The sequence below is a fragment of the Amblyomma americanum genome, chromosome 5, assembly GCF_052857255.1.
Source record: "Amblyomma americanum isolate KBUSLIRL-KWMA chromosome 5, ASM5285725v1, whole genome shotgun sequence".
In the NCBI taxonomy this organism is placed as follows: Eukaryota; Metazoa; Arthropoda; class Arachnida; order Ixodida; family Ixodidae; genus Amblyomma; species Amblyomma americanum.
The window spans coordinates 183364463-183381369 of NC_135501.1; the positions used below are offsets into that span (position 1 = coordinate 183364463).

The window sequence follows — 16907 nt, forward strand, 5'->3', positions numbered from 1 at the left end:
CGAGAGAAATGTCCTTTAAGTTCTCCTCCACCCCTACCGTTCAGCTTTCGAGATCTTTGGAGATCCGCGCCACTATTAAAGAAAAAAATTACGCCGGAACATCAGCAAAAGATCTTTTGTTGTGATTTTCATTTTCTAATAGTTAAGATAAAAGGTTCAAATATACTGAAGATTGCTGGTCATGCGAAACACACGCAACATCCCCAATAGCTGGAAGGAAGACCCGGAAGGACAACGGTTACGAAGAATTATGCATTAACGGCTCAACAACTAATTTTCCAACGAAAGACTCAGGTTTTTACATTATGGGAGAAGGTACCCCGATGACAGGAATAATTAGACGCTTTTTTTCTTGCTTTTTTCGCCTTTTTTTAGCAAACAGAAGGAAACTTCTCGAATGCTAAGCACGATCGGGAAGTCCAGGGCATCGTGCATATATCTTGGCGCTTGCAGCAACTTAGGCGCTTCGCCAGGGTAATCACGATGGCAAGGTACGTTTGCAACACGGCGGGATGGGCCACCTCTGCTTGCAAACGTCTCGTTGCTACGGCGAGGTACACACCTACATCGCCATATAAGAACGGGAAAAAGAACTACTTTCCTCTAGTCGATTAAGGTATCACAGAAGTGCCCGGACTCTCGCGTCCATTTCGAATCCAGAAAAGAGTCTACTTTGTTACGGTGAGGAAGGACTACAAATTTATCCCGATGAAGTTCGCCGAACGGAGTGTTGTTTTGGCCGTGTTCACCATCGCGACTGGTGAGTAGTTGATATCTTTTTCTAGAATCCCTCAGGACCTTTTCACTTCTTTTTCGTGCTCGCGAAGTGAAACAACAAACAAGACTTGTTGCAAAGAAGAAGTGTACAAAGTGCGGAAACGCTCTAGCAAAATCTCTCTACCACACTGCAGATTTTATAAGGGTAGTGAAAGACACACCTTTAATGTTCATTGCAAAAAATTCCGCATAGAATGATTAATTTTTCAGAAGCTCTTCAAATCTGCTGGATTTCTCGCGCGGGCTCACTGCAATAGTGACTTCAGTAGTTAAATCTGTGGGTTCTCCTCGTCATCCTGTACGCACATTCTTCGTATCGAGAGCGGCTTATTACTCTGGCATTGTGAACGGCACCTGGTTTTAAAGAGTACAGTGAGCGTCAAATGAAACGCGACCTACCCAATAATTTTGAACAAAAGCATTTTTTACCGGTAAAGAGTTTGTGAACGCATTTTTTTTCATATATTGATATATTTTCATATATTTTTTTCATATATCTCATATTTTTTACATATTTTCATATGTCGTTATCACATTCAATATATACGAAGATCTCCCGTCGGCAGGCTTGCATTTTTTTGCTGTTAACATTTTTGCTATCGTTAAAAGCGTTCCCCGTTGGCTTTCTACGGCAGTCTTGAATGTTCTATGTGAGCGGCGATAAAAGCTTAAAAGGAAGATTTTGCTTCACATCGGAAGAATGGACCATAACCTTCAACAAATTCATAGCAGTACCTTACAATTTTCCAATATTCAAACTTTTTGTACAAAATTGTGGGACATGACACGAAAAAGAGAGGATTTTAGTTAAGGAAGAAACGATACTAGTGCACTTTAATTTCCTTTAAACGGTACAAAGAAAGCTACTTGGAAGTGTGATTTCACCCCGCCTACATTTTCTCCAAAACAGGTAAATTTTTCCTGGCTTTTTGTTCGTATCGCAAAGTTTTCTGTTCGCTTTTCATTTGACGCTGAATTGTCCATGTAGAGTCTAGCAGGTTAAACCGGCATTTTTTTTATGCCACTAAAAACAACAGTGGGTAAATGAAAAGGTGGGACGGTGGGGGGTATTATGCACAAGACTTGACGGCCGTTTGCATTCTTTCAAGCTTCTCACTGTGTGTAATTGCGCGTATAAACTCGGAACGTATGACTGCTATGCACCCTGAAGTTGCTGATAATTAATGGCCCCTCTAAGGTAGCGTATGAGCGACACCTTCTTCCGCTACCGTACAAGGCGAATACAATGACGTTGTAATACTAGCAATGTCTTCGTCGTAACGTACCCGGCACAATAATACGAGAAATCGAACTTTTAATGTCTGCCCTCGAGGGCCACGGTCTAATGATGTAGAATTCATTGTATCCCAGACTGCATTAGCGCGAATCAACCGGTACTACAGCTAACACACATGCCAACAGACACTGTTCGTATGAGCCACGCATTAAAGTAACAGGGATGCGGAGGCCGTATGATATTTAAATAATGTGGTGACCCGTAAGTTTTCCCGTATCGTTTCTATATCGCACCCATACAGTTTCTGCTTTGCTTCTATTTTAGGTGGGTGACATCATACGGAGCTCGTATGGATTTCTACTTTCCTTTTGCTTTCTCTGTACAGTCCATATCGGCGATTTTCATGACCTAGATAGACGATGCCTCAGTCAAGCTAATATGACGCCCATAGAGATTACTGCTCCTGTGTTTCACTAGGTGGAATCTGGGTTTGTTTTAGAATGACATGATTGTCTTGCGCTTGTTGGAAGGTGGTAGCATCGGCAACCTTCTGTAAGCCAAGCAGTGTTTCGTTTATCCAAGGCGTGATGGAATAAACGAAAGGCAAGGAAAATATCGCGCTTTGGAGAGCATTTAAAGTTTATGACGTCGACGATGAAGACTCTAGAGCAACTGATCGGTGACAAAACTAAAAACGAAACTTTGTGTGCATAGTCGCACAGGTAAGCAAAGCATGGCGACTGTCGTGCTCCTTGCGATCAAAATAAGCAGCGAAAGAAGTTTAACAGTCAGTGCCGCTTGAGTCCCAGCTTATAGAAATTTGAGTTTTATCTTCATTAGTGCCCATGAATTTTATTAGAGACAGTTATGTATGGCAACATGTTTCTAATCCTGTGAATAGGTAGAAAACGAGAAGAGCGAGGTTACTTATCGCGGCTATTTTTTAACAGCAACCGCGCTTTGTGCAATCAAAATCTTCGCCATCAGTGGACGAAAGCCATGTAATGATTGTTGGTCTTAGCAATTCTTTCCGCCCCGTTCAATTCTATCCTTTTCATCCGTCCGTCTAAGTGACTGATTGCCGAGACAGCAAAGGAGGTTGTTTGATGCAAGAGAGAAAAGAGCAGGAAATCGATGGGATTCGAGTAATATTGTTGTATCAACCACGTTACGGGATGAAGGAGTACCACCTTTAACACACACGTGTGAAGTAACAAGCGCTGTTATTACGGAGACAGTCATATGTGCTCTAGATATGTGCCCGCAGGTCACCTCTACCCAGCGATTTTTATTAGCAAACAGCACTTCGTGTTATTTTTAGCCACTCTAGATGAAATACTTTTTTGGCGGGGAGTACACTTTGTGCATGACAAAAATTGAGTCATCACGGCTCGGACATGTCCAAAATTGATTTTTTCTTCCGGTCAGAAACATTTACTGCCTATATTTAGGATATAGGGGCGTCAGAATATAAGGCTCCAGGTTATTCTCTTGCATCTAGCCTTTTTCTTTAATGCAGCGAAATATCTAAGCAAGGCAGTGCTTATGTCTAGCATATATCGTGTTGCAACCTCTGCAGTCGGCAATAATTACTGAACTGCCGCGGGGCCTTTGACTGGGGCAGCTCAGTGCGACGCCAATAATTAAGCTGGTTTTCAGCCGGGAATGAGCCCTCTCTATTAAAATCCTGCAAGCGATACTCTAGAGCATAAAAAATTAATGTGGATTAGCTTAGCTAATCTAGGATATACAAAGCGAAAGCGAGATTGAAGTCTCCACTGACCCACGGAGCCGGTTGTGAGCCTTCCTTTCCTGAAAATGAACGGCCTTTGCAAAGTTCTCAACGCCAATGAACTCTATGAACGCCGTCGGCTCACTTGTTTTGTTTGGCTTTTGAGGAAACGAAATGGCACAGTAAGAGTATCCCATATCTCGTTTGACACCCGAACCGCGCCGTAAAGGAAGGGGAAAAGGAGGGAGAAAAAGAAGAAACAGAAAACTGAAAGTTGGATTTTAGAGGAAAGGTGCGGCGCTGCGCAGCGGCGGAACACCTGTGGCTTGGTGCTACTAGTGGCGCATGCGCAGTAGTGACTAGAAAGCGAGAGAGAGAGAGAGAGAAATGAAAGGTCAGGCGACGGAGTCGGCGGCGGCCACCTGCGCCGTGCGTGACGTCACTCGTGCTCCGACATACGCCGGCTCGCGCGAAGCGCGTTGTTGAATAGGGTAGTGAAGCTTTTCGCTTCAAAAATTCCTCTTGTCAAAGCTCTCGCTGCGTTGCTGAAACCGGATGACTCAGGCAATGAAATCTAGTCGCTTTTCGGACATCATCACTGTGAACAAATCGGTGTAGCAGCAGTTCTGAAGTCCATTTTCACCGCTAAACACAGAAAACAACGTATGAGTGATCCGGCGAACCACTCACTCCATGGAACAAAGAGCAAAGTTCCGCTTGTGCCGACAGTGCGGTCTTGATGTCATGAACATCGCCAATAGACTCCGCATGTTCCATAAAATTTCGGTTCGAGCTACACACTGAAGAGATGCTGCGAGATTCCGAGAATTGTCATTTTAAACATTTCACCAAGGAGAGGTGCTTAAGGACGTGGAAACGCCGCGGAATTGCCAGTGAGAATGACGAAGGCGTTTACGACAACCATAACAAAGTGGAGAAGCACAACTGATGTCGGTCAACGGTCCTTTATCCTAGCCGTTAGAAATGTCCTCTTACTTTCGGGTTAGGATGTAGATTCTCCTATACAACAACGATATCCCAATGGAACAGCCTACAGCTTTGTCGCTGTTTGTGGGACATTGGTTTATTCCTCGTCTCTGTTTAAATATTCTGTTCATTGTTATTTGTAGATTTACCAATTTGTGCATGTCCGGCTTGAACCCTTGTGTAGCCTTCAGTATGTACTAAATAAATTAAATTAAAAAAGTACCACATTCGCTTCTGGTTGGTCTAAACAAGCTGCAATTTTCTAGTCTTGTCCGAGGAGTCGACTTTCAAGTCTGGCTGCACGCGGGACCAGCTGAACGAGTGCGGCTCTGACTACCTCGTCTACACTAACGTAACCACACTCCCAGAGAATGGCAAAGCGTTCGACGACTACTGCGCGTAAGTACAAACCGAGGGTAAGGGCATTGTTTGCACCTTGCCATGAAATGTTTTTACCTTCGTCTTTCGTCGTTTGGTTTGTAGGGGTTTAACGTCCCAAAGCAACTCAGGCTATGAGAGACGCCGTAGTGAAGGGCTCCGGAAATTTCGACCACCTAGGGTTCTTTAACGTGCACTGACATCGCACAGTGCACGGGCCTGTAGAATTTCGCCTCCATCGAAATTCGACCGCCGTGGCCGGGATCGAACCCGCGTCCTTCGGGCCGGCAGCCGAGCGCCATAACCACTCAGCCACAGCGGCGGCTCCTTCGTCTTTCGTGCCGTCTTTGTTGCGCTGTGTCAAAAATGAAATGGCATCAACTCGCCCAACCTTCTTCTTTACATATCTACCCAGTGTTCTCAATTCCAAAGTTTCTCAAGTGTGCTACCAGTGAAAATATAAAAACAACAATGCTACGAGTAATGCACTTCACAAAATTTGACTGAACGGTACGGGTTTTAGCGACGATGTAGCTTATAGTAGATGTGATTTCACACGGACCAAGTTCGTCGGTAAATTTGTTTCCGCTCAACGAACTTCCATTGTAGTCATTGTCATGATTAGATTATTTCCAGCACAATAAGAAACAGACTTGCACTAACACCGAAAAATTAATCCAAAAATTTCTGCCCCGCTTCTAATAAAACATTGCGGAATAGGGTGCCACAGACACAAAAGTGTCAGATGTGCTAAAGAAATTATGATCCAAAATACGAGTTCTCGATCCGTTAAATACATATTTTCAGAGTGATCAAAGTACAAGTGTAGGTTGCTTGGTCAGACGTGAGCACTTCTATAGCGGCTAAATAAAATGATGCACTAAAGGAACTGGTTGGTTTATGGTTTATGGGGGTTTAACGTCCGAAAGCGACTCAAGCTATGAGAGACGCCGTAGTGTAGGGCTCCGGAGATTTCGACCACGTGGGGTTCTATAACGTGCACTGACATCGCACAGTGCACGGGCCTTCAGAATTTCGCCTCCATCGAAATTCGACCGCCGCGGCCGGGATCGAACCCGCGTCTTTCAGGCCAGCATCCGAGCCCCATAACCACTCAGCCACCGCGACGGCGCTCTATTAAAAGAACTGCACGACCCAAGTGATAGTAAAGGAAATGTTTAGCATGGTACTATTGCAAGCTACTTCGTTAGATTTCATGAGTTTTATTGGGAAATTCTAGTCATGACGAGCATAGTTTTTGCTGCGTGTCCACAGTGGCGCGGCAGTATCTTTCGATGAGGGTTGTCAAGTATTCTTATTCGGTTAGTTGCACTGAGAAACCATACAGGCAGTCTATGGATCGCCAAGATAAACCCACAGATTATGAGGGCACTTAAGTCACCTTAAAAGAGGAATGCGATAAAGTTATATTTCCCATTCAATTATCGATTTTGATCGATTTTTTCATTTAGCTCCTCTCACTTGCGGCCTGTGATTGGTTCCTTTGAGATCACGTGAACTTGTGACGTCGTACCTTTCTCGACTAATCAGCGAAGTTCGTGACACCAGACGGCCCTGGGTTCCTCCTGAAGTCAACTTTAATGCTATCTAGCTTGCTATCCGAAACTATGTTGATCACAACCCGTGGGCAGGTTGTGATGGCGTCAGAATGTCTCGTGACCTCTCTCGCCCAATCGGCGAATTTCTTGCCTTCAGACCGCGGTGTTTGCTCTTGACGTGAACTCTACTGCTTTCGCCTTAATTGTGTATTCCGCCTCAATGCTTTCAGGAAACTGCTGGAACAGATATCGTGCTCCGAGGAATTTGCGAAGCGCTGCCTGGATGGCATCCCACGGGTGGCCCTCGTCATTGGTTTGCAGGCCATGGAAGAACAGTACGAGGTCATCTGCACAGATGGCACCGAACAAAACGAAAGTGCGTCAAAGTCCTAAACGTTTTGAATAATACTAATAATTGGTTCTTTTTAGGAAAAGGAGATGGCGCAGTATCTGTCTCATATATCGTTGGACACCTGAACCGCGCCGTAAGGGAACGAATAAAGGAGGGAGTGAAAGAACAAAGGAAGAAAGAGGTGCCGTAGTGGAGGGCTCCGGAATAATTTCGACCACCTGGGGATCTTTAACGTGCACTGACATCGCACAGCACACGGGCGCCTTAGCGTTTTGCCTCCATAAAAACGCGGCCGCCGCGGTCGGGTTCGAACTCGGGAGCTCCGGATCAATAGCCGAGCGCCCTAACCACTGAGCCACCGCGGCGGATTTTGAACTCAGCAGCAGGTTTCCGTTTCAGCAGCAGCAAGGCAAAACAGTCCTCCAGAAAAAAAAGTTCTCCTGTTGAAAATCCAACATATCATTGTGCTTCAACTAGAAGACAGCATATACGCAATGCAAAATTGTTGATATTTATCTTCGGATGACACCGTCCGAAGCGGGCACGGTGGCTTTGAATTTGCGGGGGTTTAACGTGCAACTCGTATAGAACACAGATTCAGGCCCCCCACACGAGCTTGGCTCTACTAAGTATAACGAAAAAAAACGCAGAAGGGAATTAAGACAGAAAGGATATCAACGCACTTTTTCAAGTCAAGGTCTGTTAATACCACTTCCTCCACTGTTCCTTTACCGAGTGCCGGCGGAGACGCCTATTCAAAGCGTGGTAGCGTGTGCGCCACTCAACCCACATGCTACTCGACTGAAATTACGTGAAACGCTTTGATCCGGCATGATTAAGTGAAATCTCCACACGCTTTTTAAGAACGCTTTTGGGACCCCGCTTCTAAACATTCTGGTGGCCTCGACCATATTTTTACTCTCCTCTTAAGTATGCCGATGAGATTTTTACGCGTAAGTTTTGGGGCGGAAATCAGTCGAAATTCGTCTTGCAACCTGGCACTATGTCCGTGAGCAACTCTTGGGCGATGGAAAATATTTGTTCAAATCACAGTAAAAGTTGAAAATATGAAGGGCAGTTGAACTCGCAGTTCACCGGGACATGGCTTGGAATGCATGGTAGGTACCCGACTATGCATACCTAGAGGGTATGCAAATCATACCTGTTATGCATAGCTGCTAGCGGGTACGCATGTGGAGGGCGATGACAGTTCTTTCAAAGACACGAAAGTCGTTTAATTTTGGAGCGACGTCTTGTGGTTTCTCATGGCAGTAGCCTTGTTGAAACCAGCTGCCGCTCGGCAGAGATTTCTCGAGGCCGCCTCACAAAAGACTGAAGAACCTCACGCAAGCAGCACAATGTTATATCTGACTACCGACGTGCGCAATAGTGACCCTCAAGTCACATGGCGCACGACTTTTTTGCGCATGCAAAATTAAAACCATCTAAGCGTGGCATAAAACGGAAGATAAAGAGCCATTGTATTACAATCGGCCTCAACTAAGGTTTCTTGGCACACTAAGACTTATCTATGGTTACTTGTTTGTCTATAACCTTAAGATGATAAAGTAACAAAATGCCCCAGGAGCAAAGCTCCACAGCTCCTGGTATTCAGAGTGGTTATAACAAAAGATAGCTACATCACATGGTTTATACTGCTGCTGATGATAATTGTTTACGGCGCGTGAGCAACTTTGTCCAGAGAGAGAGTCAGGCTGATGATGATGTTGTTGATGATGATGATTTTAGTCTATGCAAGGTGGGGTCATATACTCATTTCTCACCCATTGCACCCCGCTGAAGCTGGGCACCAGACCTGGCCAGGAGAAAGCTTATACCCATTGTATCAACGGTGGGTACCCGGCTGATCTGGGGATCGAACCCCGCACCTTCCGCATGCGATCGAAATAGTCACATCTGTTAGACCACCGCTGTGATAGCACGTGGTTTAGGTTATTGAGCAGTTCACCCATGTTTCATCTTTTCCAGCAACACTTCTCGGCACTGCACCCTGTCGCATCAATCCCGGTGCCCTAATCCTTCCACCACAGATGTAGATGTTTCAGCTGCTCATAATTAATCTCGAAGCAACCTTTTTTTTTTCAAACGTTAGCACGTTTGATTACGCTGGGGGAAATTACAAACCCTTTCTGCCACCTCGCAGGCTTAGCTGCTCGTCGTTAATCACATCTTTTCCTTGCAGTTTATCACAAAAGCATCGCCTGCCTGAACAAGGCCGGCTCTCAGCTCAACCTCTGCCAGAAGACCATGCGTGACGACATGGAAAAAGGGGTCGTCGTCGCACCGAAAGATAAGACCCTCGGCTACGCCTGCTGGTGAGCACCTCCTTTCGTCCAACGCACTGCTCCAAGCTGACTGCCATCCGTCGCGGTAGTTGAATTTGTGTCACTTGACGTGAATGGCTGCAATTATAGAGCGCTCGTGACGAAAGACACGGTAACACAACAATCTGGGACTTAAAGGGAGTGTCTACTGTCGGAGACGAGAACAAAAATGTCAGCATATTTTCCTTGCAACGACAATAGCGCGGGCGCAGTACTGGAGGTCTTGGCGGGAATTCATATTTCTCATCGCCAAAGAAAGTCAGAGCAAAACTTATGGTTGCACCATGTTGTGTTAAAACTTAGCGGCTCTTCAAGTGACCAGCTACGTTTCCTAGCGTCGCAATAGTACACTTTACGAGTCACAGAATGAAATATAATCACATGCCGCCAGTGACACACTGCTGGGAGGGGTCTTTTTTTCTACTTTCTCATCAGTTGCCTTTGAGGCATAAAATGATTGCAGTACTTACTTTTCATTGATCAGCGCTACAAATTTTATGCAAATTCCACTTCTTTGGTTTAGATGACGGTTCGCTTATTTGCTTTATATGTATGTCATAACCAAACCATCATTTCCTCCCCTTATCTCCTGCATTACATTGTGTTGCGTTTTATATTTTTCTTAGAAGAAACTTCAGACGAGAGAATTTTTTTTTTCGCTTGGAACTGTCATCATTTCTTGCATGGTTTAACCGCGCTTTCTCATCATCTCTTAATATTTCAAAAAAAACAGGTTGCAGCTATGCTGCCATCGGTAGTGCTGCTGGCGGCGAAAGCGGTTGCTGCTATCTGTGATATATATCTCCAGTTTAATTTTATCCACAGTATTTTTAAAACAATGCTAGAACTGTCACCTGTAGCTTTAATAAATTCTATGCATTTTGGCTAATCTCGGGCCCATTACTGTCATCGCATGTCGCCTAGGTGGTGCGCCAGTGGTCGTGTCTATAGAATTGCATAGAGTTACTATACTAACTTTATAACGTGTCCCCAAAGTCAGGGTAAGAAGACTGCATCTACCATTTTGAAAACGAGACTATATCATATGTAGAAAGTATATTTTGAAGTTTTGTAACGTGTTTCTCAGTGTCACAGTAGAGTTGGGAAAGCAGCTTCCCACTGACGCAAAAAAAATATAGCCGATAAAGATCAGCAGAGTCACTGTTTAATATAAAGAATAAATCTCGTCATTGCAAGCAACGGAAGTGAAATAATATTTTTGTGGAGAAATATTAACCTAAACCGTAGTACCAATCGCACAATATTAAGATATTACTGAATATATTGCCACGTTAGCACGGGGCGAAAAGTGCCACATGAAGGAGTAGAAACAATATTTCATAAGCGGCTTCGTAAAGAATAAAAAATGCAACTGGGTAAGAGATTAGTTTCAGTGTTCGAGAGATGCAACAGGTAGTCTACATTTAACTAAAAAGTTATCATTTATCAGAGCTTGGGAGATCCCCATAGTTGGCGAATGGGAAACTAAAGTACAGTTTTTATACTATCAACGAGGTATGAAACGCGAAGAAAACTGAGCTGGCAGCACAAAAACAAATGCATTTTAGCTCCTGGAGATGAAATACAAGTGGGTTTGAATGACACTTGTGAAGAAGTATTTAAAAAATTTAAAACATTCAGGGGGGCACGTTGTCGATCTAAAGTGCGGTGAGGCGAAAGCCTTTAGCGCGGTGTTGCTGCTCGTGTCACTGATGTGAGGTTAAGGTGTTAAGTACACAACTGTTTGTGAATGTTGAATGCTGGAGAAAATGGAGGGCGTTTGGGAGGCATCCGTCTGATTCTACGCTTTTCCGCAAAACCTCTCCAGTGTCCTTACGCTAGACAAAAATTATTGTGGGACTATAAAAAGAATGAAAAATAAATAGTCCCTGCCAAGGAAAACTACATATGCCTTGGCAGGAAGTAACGTAATCGTTAGCACGGTCGGCTGCGGAACTGAAGGAAGGTATTTCGAATCCCGCCGTGCACAGGGATTTTTTTCTGAACGAGTTGACGTCATTTGACGACAGCTATAGTGTGAAACAGACAGACAGACAGACAGACAGACAGACAGACAGACAGACAGACAGACAGACAGACAGACAGACAGACAGACAGACAGACAGACAGACAGACAGACAGACAGACAGACAGACAGACAGACAGACAGACAGACAGACAGACAGACAGACAGACAGACAGACAGACAGACAGACAGACAGACAGACAGACAGACAGACAGACAGACAGACAGACAGACAGACAGACAGACAGACAGACAGACAGACAGACAGACAGACAGACAGACAGACAGACAGACAGACAGACAGACAGACAGACAGACAGACAGACAGACAGACAGACAGACGATGAGTCATTAAAGGGCAGCGATGGCGTACAGGTATAGCATCCGCCTCGCGTGCAAGAGGACCGGGACTCAATTCCCACTCCACCGGGTTTCAAAAAAAAAACCGCGTGTCGATGGAATTGCATAACCAGGCCAGGAGTGCGGCCTGATGATGTCGCTGACCAGAACCGACAACGCACTCTCTCACCAGATCAGTATTTGGCCACAACCTTCTATGATCAAGCCATTAAAGGCTTTAGCCTTAAAATGACTTGAGCTACTAAGCTTCCCATGGCTAAGAGCTTTTTATTTTCCTCTTCGTGACGGAACTGTCTTATTCTATTCGTGCTTTTGTTTCGTGCTTTCCTTTCGTCTTTTCTTTTCGTGCTGATAGTAGATTTATGTGCTCGTTCGCAGCGCATTCCACGCTGTGCAAGACTGCTTCGACGACGCCCTGGAGGGCTGCTCGGATACGCCGGCAAAGCAATTCATGAACGACCTCATGGAGAAGGTATTCGGCGAGGCGCTGAGCCTGGTGTGCGGCCAGTACCTGCGAGGTTCGGAAGCCTGCCGGGAACTGCCGAAACTTCCTTTCCCGACCGACGCCAAGGAATTTGGCAAGAGGACTCTGATAGCACTCGCCATCGACCATGTCGGCAATTTTTTCAATAGACACTAGTCCTGAATCCAAAATCGTAGTTACTGGGCCAGTTGGTTCATGCTCGAAGAGAAACACAAAAAATTAGCAGCTGCTGATGCTCCTGCTGTTGCTCACAGGAAGAAAGAAAAGGAAAGTGCACGGGCCTGCCTACTGGCTCAAGCCGAACCACGCTCGCTGCCGCGCGCTGAAAGTAGGAGAGTTAAAGGACAGGAGAGCAAAGATAGAAAGAAAAGGCGCGTGCTATTATGCCCCGGGCCGATCCCGGAGGCAGTGCAATACCGGGCTGACACGTGCCAGAGTGCTTCAAGCACTGCGCCATAATCGAACAAATATCTGCTGCGGGTCCTTAGACCCGCAGCAGATATTAAATCAGGTATCTGGTATCAGGCACCTTTGGTACCTTCGGAAAATTACCAGACGTTGGGGCAACCAAGCATAGCGCCACCTATTGAACAGGTATTGCATCATGATCATATGGTGTGCATCTATATTCGTATATCCAGTACAAATGTAGTTATATCCAGATGTCTACATTATAAACCCTTTTTGTTACCAGCGTATACAGCACAAGAAGACCAATCATTTGGCAGCACTTTGAACGTTTTACGTCAAGTAGTTTGGTCGTAATGGACGTCTGAAGATCCACGAAATTATGGTCTCGGAAAACGACAGTCGTCGGTACGAATCTCTATAATGCGCTAAGCTTTGAGCCGACTAGTAATTTTATGCTCCATAGCACGCTGAATCGTTTCATACCACTCCGAATATTCTACGCCAATTAGGTGGCTCACAATCTGTGTGCCAGTGGTACTACTCAGTGGTCCAATTCGGCTGTTCGCACTCTAAGGTTTATGTAGCGAAACTAAGCTATAGTAGTACATGCGGCACTTCGGTGCTGCTTATTAGTATGGACCTCCTTCACCCCGCGACGTCACGAAGATGCGGTGGCGCTGATGTTAGCAGCGACTTTCGCATGGTAGGCAAAACAGGTTCCGCTTGCCCGTGCCTACCGTAGTTGCCGCAGTTACCGGCGGCTGCTTCAAGCCTGTGCACTGCAGAAGCAGCATATATTGACCAGCTGCGTCACTGCTGGATCCGCGTAGTAGCATAAAAAATATTAAATTAACCTCGATAGGTATCTCGCGCATAAATGCCGCATTCGGAAACTGGCTAACATGCATTGGGCCACGGTAGTAAAGCGCGAAGTCTGGGTATCGATGCACTTAATAGCATGCAAGTTACTGCGTTCATTCACCTGAACTTCAGAATAGTAGGCTGATAATTGCTCAAGGAAAAAAAAAGACATATGTAGCTGCACGCGTACTTATCACCTTGAGCCGGAGTGCACGGGGCGCCGACAAGTTCACTCGCCCCCAAGGAATGCGTTTTTTTGTTAATAGCACACCATGTTTAAATGGCGCGTTTTGTGACATTTAATAGTTACTTGAAACTGTTTCTTGATATGACGACGTAATTATTTCATTCGAATAGAAAGAAGTCTGGTAAGTTGTGTCAATCTTGCGCGATCGCTTTGGTGTGCTTAGAATAGCGTACCTTAAGTGTGCTAAACGCCATATGCTTTTTCATTGCATCATGCATGTGTCATGTTTCATGAGGTAATACATGATCGCGAAGCTTGTTTGGAAAGAAGCAGCCGCAGGCGTGCTACTAACAGACACGTGGCGAGATTGAGAGGGGACGCGGCATGAAAAGTGTTTTCGTTATTCATGCATGCGATATGTAACTAAACTTGGTGCAAATATGAAATTCCTACGCTAGTTTCAGTCATTCCTTTTATTTATAGCTATACCTGGCGCAGTTCTGGGTAATTATAATTAACACCGTCGTCAAGTCCCCCCAAGCTAGGTCTCAAATAATTGAGTAGATAGTGCGCAGTTTTTTTTTATGCCAGCATGTGCATAAAGCCCTGTTCTGTATGATGACGCGATTAGTTGTTTTTCTATATGATCAGTACTTATGCATGCATAGTTACATGAAAACTAGTTAGTTAGTTAGTTATATTGATTTTAATGGCGCAAAACATGAAAACGTTTCTTACAAAAAATAACTAACACAATACTGCACGTGTAGGGAAAAAAATCGAGAGATTTATTACGCTCCTCAACGTCTCAGGAATAGTTTGCGACAAATGGAATCATTTGATTTTCATGCGAATTACGAAGGTGAGTGATCCAGTCGCAGAAAATGTGAGAAGTCAGAAAACGAACCTTAAAGTTTATTCCCTCGTTTATGGCATCTTCGCTTTCGCTTTGGTCAAAGAAATGCGGCACTGAATCAAAGAAATTACCTCACAATTTTTGACGACCACACTTCTAAAAAGCGTAATTTATAAATTTGTACTCAATATTTTGCTATAATTTTTCGTCACGAAACTAGACTTCAGGGCTAGGAAAGGAAATAATTCTAGAAATCAAAAATTTTCACCAAATCGACCAGCTTAACAAGAGGACAAGTCGGCCTGGCTGGTGCGTGGTCATGCGGCTAAAAACAGCGCTAAGCGAGACAGGAGATCGGGGACACGACGCTGTCCCCACTTTTCGCGCCGCGCGACACGTACGTATGTCAGCAGACGATGAGCGCATGTCTGCTCCGGCGAAATAACGCCAGCACTTCCCCTCACTACTGTCCCGAAGTAAAATCATTCCGGCTAGTGCAGAGTGTCAAAACTTGTTTTATTCAATGCCTAGCGCATAAATAAACAGCAGGAACGCTTTGTACATATTTACTACTAACCATATATACAATACACAGTGGCAAACTATTTCTCTTTATAGGCCGCACGTGGACAACGCGAGCTCGTGTACTTCGACAAATTACTAAGTTGGAAGCATCGACCATTGCTGTGATTCGCAGAAACTGGAAACGCGCCTACAAGCCTTGAAAACGCGCGCACAACACCTATCCGCGACGCCACTCCCCGACCTTTTGCCTACCACGAGCTCGCTAGCGACTGCAGCGCCACCTCGTTTGTTTACAAACATGCAGGAGGTCCATAGGTACTTGCTGCAACCGGTTGGGCTGCATGGTATGGTACCACCCTTGTACCAGCATGTCCGCCATGTAACGAAGGTGCAGAAATAGCGGCACTTGTATACCACTTATAAGTATAGGTTGTTATGCAGCCGGTTGGGTCACGTGGTGTGCTTCCACCCTATTACCAACATGGCGGCCATGTTGGTCACGTGGTATCGAAATTTTGCTTATGCGAACGCTAACCACGGTGGCCGGGATTTTTAGACAATGACCTTGTGTTGCATACTCACGAGCCACATTAATATCAAAAAAGTTTGTAGGAGGGTTCATATATGCCGCAAGAAAAGAAACGCGCTCCGCACTTTTTGTTCTTGTGTAATTTACAATATTTTAATTCGGTACACGAAAGCCAGTCGACATTAAGTTTAGCGTCGACATCAAATACCGAAGTGTCTCATACATCGTGCGCTCAGCGTGGTTTTAATCGCACAGTATTCCGTACTTTAAGAATATTTTTATCAGAACGTGACCAGACACTGTCGTGTTGCTTCAGCGCGACGAAGACAACGGACATAAAGAAAGACGACATGGGCACCGACTACCACCACGTTGTTTGCTGGAAAACGCATATATATAGGTGCAAAAAATCGCACGCAAACAGGCTACAACAAAAAAAAACATCAATGAGTACTTCGAGCCATCAGGTACTTATCGAGGTAAGTTATATGTTTTGCACTGTGCGTGTTCTGGGTGTGGGCGATTAAGTATGCCTCGACGATCTCTGCAAGGTAGATCCACTGGTAGCGAATGCCCCGTACGGTGCGAGCGTGACGTAGAGCTAGGCGCAGGTCCCGTGGCGCCCCCTAAGTGATGTGTAGCAGTTCAGTAGGAAACAAGAACATAATTTCCATCAGAAATAAATATTGTCACGACCCAAGCCGGAATTTCCTTCCGTCATGATTGCAGAATTTCAATGTTTTTTTTCTTCTGTATATCAAAAGAGAAGGCCAACGACGAAGCAGACAGAACAGTGTTCACCAAAATCGACAAATAAATGACGCCGTAATTCTTAAGCCTATTTGCATGACGGGAATTTAGACGGCCAGGTTTAATGAATTCATAGCGATGGTGTTGAACTGGGTTAACTCTTAGCCGATTGGTTCAAGGATCGTTCTGCCTCCTTTGTCATTCGCCTTATCTTTCGTCACGCGTCATGTAAACGCATGTTGTGGCCTGTTTCTTCAGGCACCTTCTTAAGTACTACATAGGGACTTAAAGTCAATGCTACGGTAGAAAGATGGATATCCTCCGTTCAGCTGCCCTGGGGAATTCAAGAGTAGGCCCTGGTGGCAGCAAAGCAATCAGAGCGTAGCATGCGAAACGTGGTCACACTATAAGAAGGTGGTACACACGTACAATCAATGTCATCACAATCAAAAGACATCTGAGCAAGATAACAGGAACGCGAGCACTAAAACGCAGAAGTATGAGCTCCTGAATAGGAAATTCAAACGGGGTTCATTGCCACTTAAAAAAGT

The 16907-nt window shown here is 45.0% G+C and overlaps 1 protein-coding gene across 1 annotated transcript; it reads left to right on the forward strand.

Annotated features, from left to right (window-relative positions):
* Window positions 1-544: 544 nt before the first annotated feature.
* On the forward strand, window positions 545-12686 carry LOC144135391 (uncharacterized). The gene is made up of 5 exons (XM_077668057.1): window positions 545-760; window positions 5000-5132; window positions 6901-7046; window positions 9226-9358; window positions 12132-12686. The coding sequence occupies exons 1-5, from the start codon at window positions 709-711 to the stop codon at window positions 12391-12393; spliced, it is 726 nt and encodes a 241-aa protein (XP_077524183.1). The 5' UTR covers window positions 545-708; the 3' UTR covers window positions 12394-12686.
* The last annotated feature ends 4221 nt before the right edge of the window (window positions 12687-16907 follow it).